General features: G+C 35.2%; 1 protein-coding gene across 13 annotated transcripts in view; it reads left to right on the top strand.

The window, feature by feature from the left end:
- RALGAPA1 (Ral GTPase activating protein catalytic subunit alpha 1) overlaps nt 1-14,087 on the top strand; it is a 278,603-nt gene that overhangs the window by 237,477 nt on the left and 27,039 nt on the right. For 12 of the 13 annotated variants that reach the window (XM_040476948.1, XM_040476949.1, XM_040476947.1 and 9 more), the window contains 2 exons: nt 7,787-7,945; nt 9,402-9,529. In XM_040476948.1, coding sequence (XP_040332882.1) covers nt 7,787-7,945; nt 9,402-9,529 — 287 coding nt within the window. Of the gene's footprint in view, nt 1-7,786; nt 7,946-9,401; nt 9,530-14,087 lie in introns of those variants that run through there. The other variant, XM_040476952.1, reaches the window with a different exon arrangement.

Raw genomic sequence — 14,087 nt, 5'->3', positions numbered from 1 at the left:
ATAATGACAAAAAATTTACCAAGATAAGTACATGATACTATAACTAGACTTAACCTAATCATGTCTTGTTCCTCTTCTCTTTTCTCTGAGCCCTTTCCTAGGTCTCCTCTCTTTTTCCTGTGGTCCTTTTTCTTTCCCGCCTGTGTTTCTCTTTTTCTTCAGCGCAAGCATACAGACTTGAACACCCTCTGGTGTTTTTCCAAGAACTGTGAAGTCCATGTTCGTCCAAATGTAACCAAAAAAGTCACCCCACGTGTCTAAAAACTGTTGCTTCTCCTCCTCTGAAACTTCAGAATCCAACAGTTTCCAAATATAATAGCTTTGTTTTCTTGAGTTTCTGTAATGGAAAATATTTTAAAGGAAAATTTTATACTAGGCTTCTGATTGTACTAGAAGAAAGTCCAGTATGGATTTTCTTTTCTTTTTTTTCGGTTGGTAGTTGGTATGTTTCAAAAACCAGTTTTCAAGCCATTGTCTTTTCAAACACACCTTCTGCACTTAAGTCACACATTTCAATAAAGCATTTTCAAGACTGTCTTTTTAATAGTCAGCAGTATATGTTGAGTGCCCATTCTGCTAAGGTAATTGTATAGTAGATACCATGCCTATTGTTTCAAGAACCTTTTCTTAATTACTAAAAATGAATGATGCACCAGTTTGCATTCCCACCAACAGTGCAAGAGGGTTCCCATTTCTCCACATCCTCTCCAGCATCTATATAGTCTCCTGATTTGTTCATTTTAGCCACTGTGACTGGCATGAGGTGATATCTCAGTGTGGTTTTGATTTGTATTTCCCTGATGAGGAGTGACGTTGAGCATCTTTTCATGTGCCTGTTGGCCATCTGGATGTCTTCTTTAGAGAAGTGTCTATTCATGTTTTTTGCCCATTTCTTCACTGGATTATTTGTTTTTCGGGTGTGGAGTTTGGTGAGTGCTTTATAGATTTTGGATACTAGCCCTTTGTCTGATATGTCATTTGCAAATATCTTTTCCCATTCCATCAGTTGCCTTTTAATGGAGGTTCCTCAAAAAAATAAAAAATAGACCTACCCTATGACCCAGCAATAGCACTGCTAGGAATTTACCCAAGGGATACAGGAGTGCTGATGCATAGGGGCAACTTGTACCCCAATTTATAGCAGCACTTTCAACAATAGCCAAACTATGGGAAGAGCCTAAATGTCCATCAACTGATGAATGGATAAAGAAATTGTGGTTTATATACACAATGGAATACTATTTGGCAATGAGAAAGAATGAAATATGGCCTTTTGTAGCAATGTGGATGGAACTGGAGAGTATTATGCTAAGTGAAATAAGTCATACAGAGAGAGATACCATGTTTTCACTCTTATGTGGATCCTGAAAAACTTAACAGAAGACCATGGGGGAGGGGAAGGGGGAAAAAAGTTACAGAGAGGGAGGGAGGCAAACCGTAAGAGACTCTTAAAAACTGAGAATAAACTGAGGGTTGATGCTGGGTGGGAGGGAGGGGAAAGTGGGTGATGGGCATTGAGGAGGGTACCTGTTGGGATGAGCACTGGGTACTGTATGGAAACCAATTTGACAATAAATTTCATATTTAAAAAAATGAATGATGTAGACAGCAAGTGAACATATGAAAATATATATGATCCTAAAATGTATGAAAGTATGTTTTTTTAACATGATTGAGGAGTATATGATAGTGGGGTTTTTTGCTATATGTGGGTATCTGAAAGATAGGGAAAAGAATGAGGGCTCGAAGCAGTAAGTATTACTCAGTTTCAGTTTCTGCATGTTCATACCACAATCTCCTGAACTGCAAAACCTAATTAACCTCTGTGCATTCTTCAAGTACCGTAATAATCAGTTTTCTTTGTTATTTGCATTCAGAGAAATTTATTTAGAGTATTATCTTTATCATTAATTATTCATTTATTCTTTTACTCTGTCTCCTTCACTGGACTTGAAGCTTTCTGAGAGCAGAGACTATGTCTGGTTTTCTTTCACCATTGTATCTGTCTGTGCCAGCCAGCACAATGCATTTAGTCACCTCTCAGTATTTGCTAATGTATCAAGAAAGGTAAGAAGGAGGGAGGGTAAGAGAGAGGCCTTTTAAGAACTTATGAACTAGTGCAAGTATGTAGGCTGACTTGAATATCTGACCTAGGGCAACGTTTTAAAAAAAATGAAGAGATACAGGTAAGGAAAACAGAAATTGAAGACTTTCAGATTTTGATCCTAACTAATTATAATTAGTAGTTAGGTACTTTCAACAGAAATGGGGAATTCAGAGGATAACCTGATTGTGTGAAAGATGATAAGTTACTTTACATGAAATCTAGTCTCCAGCTCCATGAAATGAATGCTATTTTGTGGCATTGAGGAAATCTAGAATTGAATGTAATCTCTGGTAATTGTAGAAAATGAGAACACTGTCTTGAGATAGGCAAACATCTGATTTTCATAAAAGGACATGGAACAGTCCACTAACTACAAAAATTACTAACATTCATGAGCTCCATGTCAATGCCTGACAAAATAGGATTATTAAACAGATGGTTTGTGAGCACTTAGATAATGAAGTAGTGATCACTAGGAGCCACCATGAGTTCACCATAACAAATCACATCAAAGTAACTTAATTTGTTTTAATAGGATTACTAGACAGGGAAGGCCATAGACAGTATAAAGCATTTAGCTAAGTTGTTGTGGACAAGTTGAAGAAATGTGGTCTTAATAATAGTTCATTAAGTATATTCATGACTGGTTGTATAATCATATCTGGAGACCTAAATTAATTATCTAATGAGAGGCATATAGAGAAGTGGTTAAAGTATGGTTTTTGGAATTAGCCTGCCTGAGTTTCAGCTCTGGCTCTACCACGTAACTACTTATGTGACATGAGGCAAGTTTATTTATCTTCTTCAGCTTCAGTTCCTCACCTGTAAAAAAAATAGGGGTAATAACCATTGTACTTACTTTGTAGCATCGTTGTTAAAATTCAGTTATGCCAAAGCACTTAGAATAGTAAGAATTTAATAAATGTTGGATATTTTTTCTTTTTTACTTATTTTTGGAGAGTACAAGCAGGGGAGGGACAGAGAGAGGTAAACAGGATCTGAAGCGGGCTCTGCACTGACAGGCTGACAGTAGTGAGCCTGAAGTGGGGCTTGAGCTCATGAACTGTGAGATCACAACCTGAGTCGAAGTTGGAAGCTCAACCAGAGCCACCCAGGTTCTTGATGTTGGATATTATTTTAACCAGGAGGAACATTGAAATGACTTGCCATATAAGGCTGTTACCCAGATTTGTCCTATTTGACATTTTTATCTAAAATCTAAATAAATACACAAGAAATTGAATTTAAGAATAGCCCAAATCTGGGAAAGAGAGAGCCAACACATTGAATAGCAGAACCAGACTAACAAGATAGGTTTAAAGATATGGGGCGCCTGGGTGGCGCAGTCGGTTAAGTGTCCGACTTCAGCCAGGTCACGATCTCGCGGTCCGTGAGTTCGAGCCCCGCGTCGGGCTCTGGGCGGATGGCTCAGAGCCTGGAGCCTGTTTCCGATTCTGTGTCTCCCTCTCTCTCTGCCCTCCCCCGTTCATGCTCTGTCTCTCTCTGTCCCAAAAATAAATAAACGTTGAAAAAAAAAAAATTAAAAAAAAAAAAAAAGATAATCTGAACCTGGCAAGGTAAAATTTAATAAGAATAAATTCTCTCTTGGAGAGAGCCAAACCATAAGAGACTCTTAAAAACTGAGAATAAACTGAGGGTTGATGGGGAGGGTGGGTGATGGGCATTGAGGAGGGCACCTGTTGGGAGGAGCACTGGGTGTTCTATGGAAACCAATTTGACAATAAGTTTCATATTAAAAAAAAAAAGTAAAATAAGTAAGTAAATAAATAAATAAATAAAAAGAATAAATTCTCTCTTTAATTCTAGCAGTCAGTTGTACCTGCTTAGGACTTTATACGAACAAGACTGAAGGGTTTGAATTAATCACAACTACTATTTGAGCCAACTTTGAAAAAATGCAGAAAATAATTCAGTTAACAGAACAAAGAAAGTCGTCCCACTATGAGCTTACTGTACTGGTCAGAGCATGTATTAGTAATGTGTTCAATTCCAGACACCACAATTTAATAGAAGCATCAATAAACTGAGGTAAATAATTCAGGATAATGAATAGCTTTGTAAACTCAAGGAGGAAGTAAGGACACATTTAACCTGGAAAAGAAAAGTTGAAATCTACGTTAGAGCAATCTTCAAATATCTGAAACGATAATATATATAGACTGGATTTCTTTGGTAAGGATCATTGTAGAAGAACAGGCTTCAGGAATGCAAATTTTAGCTTAGCATAAAGAATGTTCTAATGATTGTAGCTCTTTAAAAATGAATAGGCTGATTCATGAAGGTATAAAGTTCCCAACCCTAGAAGTCATTCAGATAGAAGCAGGATTACTCGTCAGAGATGATGCAGTGGGAGTTCCTGTATGGGGCTGGAAATCAGAACTTTACTTAGGGTCTCTTTCAGTGTTAATATTCTATAATGTATTGAGGATTTCAATTTTGTACATGTTAATTTCATTTAACTTCTTTATCTTCATGAATTGATAATGATAATCTGCCTATATTATATAGCTGAATTAAAATTATTTCATCAGCATTTGAAGTGGATTTGGAAGAGTTGTTTGGTTGCCAATCATTTTACCAGATTTATCCCATAAACAGAAATCTTGTACTCTCTTTTAGAAGTGATTAGCATCTGGGTACAAAAACATGTAGGTAGGAACTCTTTGAGAATTTTTGGAGTATAGAAAACCTGGTGAGTATACACAGGACACAACCTTGTAAGTCCTTAAGAGATAGAGAATAAATAAACATCAAATATTATATAAAGTATTCATGTCAAAGTGTCAAACACACTTCACTTCTGAAATTTCTATTAACTGTTAATACTCAAAATTCATTCTTTCAGCAATCTCTCAAAAATTCGTAAGATATACATACCAATGATTAGCAATTTCTCAATTTGTGTTTATTATGTAGTAAGTTTTAAAGACTTAAAGATACAGAAACATGCCCAATCATGACAACATAATTATTTTTTTAAAAAAGGTAAGGGGGGGGGCGCCTGGGTGGCTCAGTCGGTTAAGCGGCCGACTTCGGCTCAGGTCACGATCTCGCACTCCGTGAGTTCAAGCCCCGCGTCGGGCTCTGTGCTGACAGCTCAGAGCCTGGAGCCTGTTTCAGATTCTGTGTCTCCCTCTCTCTGACCCTCCCCCATTCATGCTCTGTCTCCCTCTGTCTCAAAAATAAATAAACATTAAAAAAATTAAAAAAAAAAAAAAAAAGGTAAGGGATGGTCTTGAAGCTTTCCCCTCAAAATGCGTGAATATGTTTAGCATGACTTTGTTATATGCATGGTTCTTTGCCAAAAATATCTTCATTACAACATCTCAGTAAAAATGTATTATTTTTTTCCCATTAAACTTCTATGACAGACTTTTAAGACTCTGTGGTAGATATTTGAAGACAGGCTTTGTTTATAAGATAAAACTTTAGTTGCCCTTTTCTCTCATTTCTTTAGATAAGTAGGCACTAGAAATTATAGATAGCTTTGGCAAGAGTTCAAGGGTTAATGTAGCAGATAAATAAAAGGAATTTTCTGTAAATTGAGACCTGCATTATTTCAGTTGTCTTGTCTTTCCTAACCTAACTCATTTAATTTTAAAAAGTAAATACTTAAATTCTTCCTGACAGTGTGCTCAGCTTTTACTATCGTTTATTACTTCAATTATACTTGATATCACTTAGAACAATCTGCCATTTGGAAATCTCAGTATAGCCTGGAGCTTAGTATTAGATCTGGCTGCTATTGTAACATGTACAGCATATGACATTAATGTATCAAAATTAGATTGGATCATCCCTCCTGGTTAAATTTATTTCACATTTCTTTTGTATTCAGTTAACATAAACCTATTAGGAAAGCTGACACATGGGGATGGCTGTATAGGAAGGATATTTTTAAAGTATTTTGATTAAAAAATGAAATTATAGAGCCATAGCTTTTCTAAGTTGTGTAATCTGTTTGGTTTTTTAAAATGTCACAGAGCCCAAGTACCAAATTTATATCATTCAAGGGGTGTGTGTTTCGACACGTGTGTGTGTTGTGGTGTAAATAATGAAGAATTAAAACTTAAACAATATTTTGATGATTAGGCCTACCATCATGAATTTAGAGCAATGAGTATGTTTATTGTTTCCAAAAAGGAAAAAATATCTAATACGCTTAAACCTAAAAAAGTCTCCTTAAAAGAAAATAAATATTTTTATACTATATTTCTAAAATAATAGATTCTGGTCTATAGGTTTAGCTGGATACTGTCTTTAGAGTAATAGCTACCTCTATCTTATAATCCATCGAAGTATCTGAGGGGGCATTTCTTGCTTAAGAATACAAATGTTAAAAATCAGGGATTTACCTTGTATTTTCAGATACTTTAGTGATGTTCATAGTGATTAGGATTTTCTAGATCGACTGGTGTTTGGGACTTTAGAAACCATTAGAACAATGGTTCTTGGCTTTTTTGGTATTACGTACTCCTATTTGATGGACTCTTCTCAGAAAAATACACAAATAAAATTTTGCGAAGTAATTTTCAAATATTCACAGACCCCTTGAACCTGGGTTAAGAACTCCAGGGTTAAGGGGCCCCCGGCTGCCTCAGTCAGTAGAGTGTGTGACTCTTGATCTTGGGGTCATGAGTTTGAGCCCCAGGTTGGGCACAGAGCTTACTTAAAAAAAAACAAAAAACAAAAACAAAACTCCAGGGTTAAGGCTAACAGAAGAGAGCCTTTCATTAATTGGATTTGACTCCTTTTTTTGTTGTTATTTAAATGACACATTTAAACTTCTCTCTTACTCTGTGGTCTTTAAGCCAAGTAAATTACATATTTCAAAAACAAATCATTTGTATGTTAGCTCATACAAAAAATATTGATGACACCCTAGTTCTCTCTTCCAAACCTTCCCATACAATGTGTCCATTTATCTGAAAGCAAAGAGCCCATGTGAGATATGCACCAAAAATGCACTCAGATGTTGACAGTGACAGAATCCATTAATATACTAAGATAACCACATTTTATATTAAAATACATGTTTATACAATAATCTCTATGAAGAAAACTCAAGACTAATGGGCATTAAGTTCATTTTTCTAATAACTTATTAGAAATCCAACTTTTGGATGCTTTGCTTTTTTATCATTTTAACCACCATAATGTTAACTCTCTGATTGCCAGAAGCCTTTGTAAGCACCACAAATATTTAAACAACATCTTGAGACTGTAACAGATTTCAAGAATCTGTTTGGAAGAATTTTGTAGGCAACATTTCATAGGCAAAGAAACCCTGGAAATTTGTTGAACCAAACAGTCGACTTTCTCTTACTTAATAGGTTATTTACCCAATTTATGAATTACCTATTTCTTTTCCTTCTCTTCCTGTTGCCTTCTTTAGGCAGTTTTACTGCTCATTAGCACTTTGAGAGAATGGCCAGAAAAAAAGGAGTAGAATCTTAAAACACTCGCTTGTTTAATTTTTTTTAATGTTTGTTTATTTTTGAGAGAGAGCGCGCGCGCGCAGGTGGGGGAGGGCAGAGAGAGAGGGAGGTTTTAATTTCTTTATCTTTTAATATTTTTTATAGTACAGTATGTTGTCAGTAGCTGTATGAAAAACTGTATGCTTTTTCTAAAGCACTATGAACTATTTTGGTTTTCCAGTTGAGACATTTGGGAAATGATGAAGTACACATTGTTTGGTCAGAGCATACTAGAGACTACAGGAGAGGAATTATTCCTACAGAATTTGGTGATGTCCTTATTGTCATATATCCAATGAAAAATCACATGTTCAGTATCCAGATAATGAAAAAACCAGAGGTAAGAACTTACTATATTTTAATAATATTTTCTGAGCTCTGAATGGGTTTGTGAGTTTCTTCTTTCAGAGGGATTAGACTAGGCATCAGGTTGTGAAAACAGGGGGAAGGGAGACAAAGACTCGTGTAACAATGTAAATTGTGTAAGTCTGGTTCAGAAGGAGCTAAAACAGAAAAAATAGCAAGAAACTATGTTCAAATGGGAGAAGTGCCAGAGCAGAAGTTCCTTTGTACTAAGATCACAACAGGATTACCTTTTATTAAGAGGATGATTATAATTTCCTAAAAGGTACAATAAGAAGCAATCATTCCCTTTAGGTCAAGAATGTATGATTCCTTTATTTTTAGTTGGTATATCTTACTAAGGAGTACATGATTATTTAATCATGTCACTTTTAATAAATGAAAGTTCTACAAAGTATTAAAAAAATTTGTTCTGGTTGGATGTCTTATACCATAGGGTTGAAACACACTTTCAAAATAATAAAAGTGTGATAGTGTTTGGGTATCTTTCTTACTTTTTTTAAATCAAATACTTTTAATTTATAGAAAACCTAGTTTTTGACAGTTGATCATGAATCTTTAGAATTTCTTGAATTAGACTAACTTTCCCACATGTGAATTTTAGCTTACAGCCAGGTTTCTTTAGGGTTTATATAAACCAGAGGTCAGCAAACTATGGTTCACCTTCTATTTTTGTACAGCCTACAAGCTAATAATGGTTTTTACTTTTTTAATGGGTTTTTCTTTTCTTTTTCTGTTTTTGTTTTGTTTCCTTGCCTCTTTACCCCCAGGTTTTTCTTTTTTTTTTTTTTTTTTTTTTTTTTTTTTTTTTAATCAAAGAATATGTAACAGGGACAACATATGGGCACAAAGCCTGAAATATTTACTGTATTATCCACATCCCATGTCCTTGCCTTCAGCTGTCATCTGCACCAACCATATTCAAATAGAATTACTTTGAAGCTGTCCGTCATCTGATAAAAGTGACAGTTATCAATATAGATTTTTTTTCTAATAAACTATGTAATGAAGGTCTTTTAGGTTCTATAGTAAAGGTGGTCACAAAAATAATGAAAAACTAACTTGCTGCCTATGAGAATGTGTTATCTTTATTGTGTTTACTCAGTGGAAGAAAAGAAATTTATTTCCAGTGTTGAATTTTTGTGTACAGTTGAGACAACAAAAATTTGAAAATTGGCAGGGAATATAAATTATTTAGTCAGTTAAATGAAGCACAGTTCTGTTTGAATAGGAAACCATGTAGACCTTTGGCATTTTTTATTTATTGTCTTCGTGTGAATCATGGAAAAGAATTAAATTTGAATAGTATTTCTACTGAAGGAAGAACTAAAGAGGAAGTAGAAACATTTTTGTGTGCAGTGTCTTGATTGTTCTTATTTATAACAACCTTTCTTCATTATGAGTATAAAATTGTGTGCTAATTTCTCAATCAGGTTCCCTTCTTTGGTCCACTTTTTGATGGTGCTATTGTGAATGGAAAAGTTCTACCCATTATGGTTCGAGCAACAGCTATAAATGCAAGCCGTGCTCTAAAATCTCTGATTCCATTGTATCAAAACTTGTATCCTTTTTGACAGTATGGTTTCTACTCTAATACATGTCTGCTTTCCAAGGTAAGTATGTCTTATGGGTCAGTACCTTTGAGTTTCTGTTCATTGATATATAGAGATAGAGTTCCTCCCCAGTGTTTGTGCTGTTGTGATATTTGAATGATGTATTTTCTTTTATACACTACTAATCAGTACTTATCTTTTGGTTAACTAATTAGGGTCCCATGCTAGGTACTCTGATACTATGCATGTATAGAAATAACCCTAACAGTGATCATAAAGTACTCAATCTAGTTAAGGAGATATACAGTTTTTAGTGCGTGTGTTGTAACAGAGTTATGTACAGTGTTTTCGAGGTATAATGAGAAGCAGCCTCAGAAATATGAGGATTGAATATTGAAGGATGATGAATAAGAGGTAATCAGGTGGATGAGATTAAGAAGAGCATTTTCAGGCAGAGGGAACAAGATAAAGACGTGGAAGTATGAGAGGACATGGAGTGTTTAAGAACATGGCTTCTGGAGGGGCACCTGGGTTGGTTAAGTGTCCGACTTCAGCTCAGGTCATGATCTCGTGGCTCGTGGGTTTGAGCCCCACGTCGGGCTCTGTGGGGAGAGCACAGAGCCTGCTTCAGATTATGTGTCTCTCTCTTTCTCTGCCCCTCCCCCATTCGTGTTCGCTTGCTCTCTCTCTCAAAAATAAACATTAAAAAAAAAAAAAAGGGGGCGCCTGGGTGGCGCAGTCGGTTAAGCGTCCGACTTCAGCCAGGTCACGATCTCGCGGTCTGTGAGTTCGAGCCCCGCGTCAGGCTCTGGGCTGATGGCTCAGAGCCTGGAGCCTGTTTCCGATTCTGTGTCTCCCTCTCTCTCTTCCCCTCCCCCGTTCATGCTCTGTCTCTCTCTGTCTCAAAAATAAATAAACGTTGAAAAAAAAAAAAAAAGAACATGGCTCCTGGAGCCAGATTTCTGGACTCAAATGCTTAGCTGTCTAGCCTTGGGAATATTTTTTAAATAATTTGAGCCTCAGTTTCCGTATCTATAAAATGAGGATGATAACACCTAGCTCACTGTGTTATAAGATCTGAATGAGTCAGTATGTATAAAGCTCTTAGAACAATGCCTGGGACACAGTTTTAATTGCTTTCTGAAATGAATTTCTATTTCCATATACTTTTTCTATATGATTAAAAACATTTCAATTATTTTTCTTAATAAATTGTGGATGTTAAGCTTCACAGGGAAGGCTTTTTAAAATATCCTGAGTTCTATTCCACATGAAATGGATTTATCGTAAGTCTGCCACATATATTCTCTTCTTTTGATGAAAATTGACTTAAGCAATCTGATTCCTATGTAATTTCTCATGTATTCTGACACTGTGAAATGGAATTATAGGTGGTGGATCATGGCATGATATATCGATTAAGCTTAATGACATTTATATAGCATTTCTTACTTGTGACAGTTATATCTTCACTTTAAGTTGAAAGATCAGATTTGAAGTGGTCATTGTGAAATGTAGGGATTCAGTTTATTATTTCCTGAATATCTCTAGAAAGGTAGCTAATCCTACAAGGAATGTGCAGATTATTACCCATAAGCTCATTTTATCCACATTGTCAACTCCTCTGAGGTTGTCTTTCTGATCTTGGCCTGATCCTGATGTTCATCCTAAGGTTAGTGTCCTCCGCCCTTTCATTTAAGACACAGTTGAAAGAATGCCTTAAATCTTTTGGGAAAGTGGTGAGAGAGAAATTAGATTGTGGTAGAAAATTCTATTTGCCTCTTGTGTCATAAAACAGGAACTCCATTTATTGAGCAAACACAAACTATTTCTGGCCTGAAGTACAAATATTTAAGATGTACACCTTACCAAGTAGTTAAAAATGCAAAATAAAAGTGTTGGGGGCTATGATTTAATTTCTTTTTCCTGCACCTAAGCTTATACTCTTTTGAGAACTATTTCAGATTTACATGTTACACTAGAGGTATGGTGGCTGGATTTGCAGTTAGAAAATAATTATTTTAATTCAAGCTCTGCCTTGTAATCTTGGTCTAGTCGTAGAATCTCTAGACCTCACTTTCTTTGTCTGTAAAAAAAGATAATACCCATCTCAGAATTATTGTCAAGATTAAATGAGGTAATGAATTTGGATGTGCTTAGGAAATGAAATAAGGTACATTATTTTGTGCAGTGATTCTGTTATGTGTAAAGATTACAGTCAATATAAAACAACTCTACCCAACACCAAGGAATTGCCTAATTGAGTTTTTATGTTTGGTTGGTTGGTAGGTTAATTGACTGTATTGGATTTTCAGGCCTATTTCACGAAGTTCTTAATAGTTAATCTTGCTGAGACATTAATAGATACAACATTGGAGAAAATTTCTAAGATGAGAGATAATTTCAGATGTAAAGAGTAAACATGAACACTATTTACACAGCCAATATGAGCAATTTCCATCAGCAAAACCGCTTCTGGAACACACAGAATAAAAACATAAAGTCAAATCAAAGAAATTTTTCTTGACTTGGAAGCTTGAATTTAGAAGCCATATGGAAATTATTTCCCCATACTACTTAAGGATATAATAAAGATACTCTTAGCCTTTGCTAATCTGAAAAATAGTCATCTTTTACAAAGATTCATAAAGTTCTATATTCTAAGTATCAGGGAAAATGATTTCACACAGGTAGATTGCTTGATTTTTCAATGAAACCTTATATACTAAATTACAACTAGATGTTATTAAGATCTTGAATTACAGATGTCTTTTAATTTTAAAAAAATATATATATTTCAGAAATACATTAAATTTTACAATGTATGTTTTTTGACAAATCCAGGTAAGTTCCCATTAAGGAAAATAAATCATGTGTCCTAAAACAGATCAATAGAATTTAACAGAAATTACAAAAGAAACTGAAATAGAAGTAGGCTTTGAAAACCACCAGTTACTACTTTAATAAGAGAAATAAGAGGATAAAAGAATATGTAATAAACTCACTTATATTTGGATAATTGTACTGCTGCGTTAGTTATTTTATGCCCAGTGAAAGTACCCACTAAGATTCCACAGCATAAATTGTGCTATTTATGATCATTAAATACAGTTTAAATTTTATCCTGGGAACATCTTCGGTAACTATGAATCTAATGTTGTTCACTAAATGAGGACAATATTGATTGTCATATGCTGTCCAAATCGATCATGCTGGCAGCCAGAATTACAGTAATCTGTCAGTATTGATGACTGTCTTTCAAGCTTTGAAACCTCTCCTTCACTTCACTTGTCATTTCTTGCATTACTTGTACTTGAAAAACGTTTTCTTGCAACCTTGGTCTTTGTCAGCTAGGGGCTTTTTTTTTTTTTTTTTTTTTTTTTTTTTTGGTCTCGAGCTCAATTTGTTGGTTTGATCATGCAATTAGAATTGAAATGCAATGCTGGGGAGGAAGAATAGGCAGATTCTGGGTAACCATTGGCCCTGAGGGGAATTTCAGGTTGATCTTAGCCATCATTTGTTAGTTAACCTGTGTGTGTGTGTGTGTGTGTGTGTGTGTGTGTGCGCGCGCGCGCGCGGGTTGGGATTGGGTTGTTTCTTTCTTTTGGCTTTTTTGTAGTGGGAATAATAATTACAAAGTACTAATTTCATGATCTTAGCTATCATGACTCTATACATTAAGTAAAAATTTAAAAGCAATTATTTGTTATGATCCTAGAGACATTTCAAGTATGTACAAATGTTAAATATGATGCTATCATGTATGTACTGTCTTTTTTTTAACATGAGATTTATCATACAAAGAAATTTTTAGAAGTTACAGTATATAATCATGTTGTATTAGGGTTCTCAGAGAAACAATCAATTAGATGGAAGTGTATACCTAGATAAAGATTAATTTTAAGGAATTAGCTCACATGATTGTGGGGACTGGCAAGTCTGAAACCTGCAGGAGTTCCTAGCTAGAGTTGATATTGTAATCTGTGTCAGAAGTCATCTGGAGGTAGAATACCTTACTTCTGTGGGGACCTCAGTCTTTTCTCTCAATGCCTTTGATTAATTGGTTGAGGTGCACCCACATACGTGATAGAGGTAATCTGCTTTACTCAAAGCCTCTGATTTTAATTTTTTTTAATATTTATGTATTTATTTTGAGGGACAGAGAGAGTGAGCATGGGAGGGACAAAGAGGAGAGAGAAACAATTCCAAGCAGACTCTGTGCTGTCAGAGCAGAGCCTGATGTGGGGCTTGATCTCACGAACCATGAGATCATGACCTGAGCTGAAATCAAGAGTCGGTCACTCAACTGAGCCACCAAAGTCTCTTGATTTTAAATGGTAATTGCCTCTAAAAAAATAACTTCACAGCAACATCGAGACTGGTGTTTAACCAAAAACTGGATACCACGATCTAGCCAAGTTGATGTAAAATTAACCATCTCACATGTCCCATTTTTCTTAAATATTTCTTTTTAACCTTTTTTACTGTAAAATATAATTTGAGAAAAGTACATAAATTCTAAATGTATTATATGGTGAATAATTACAGTTTAACCACCACCAATTC

Source organism: Herpailurus yagouaroundi, unplaced genomic scaffold, assembly GCF_014898765.1.
Source record: "Herpailurus yagouaroundi ecotype Mexico unplaced genomic scaffold, PumYag 141, whole genome shotgun sequence".
Taxonomy (NCBI): domain Eukaryota; kingdom Metazoa; phylum Chordata; class Mammalia; order Carnivora; family Felidae; genus Herpailurus; species Herpailurus yagouaroundi.
The sequence above is the reverse complement of the archived record's forward strand: the minus strand, read 5'-3'. Positions and strand labels throughout refer to the sequence as shown.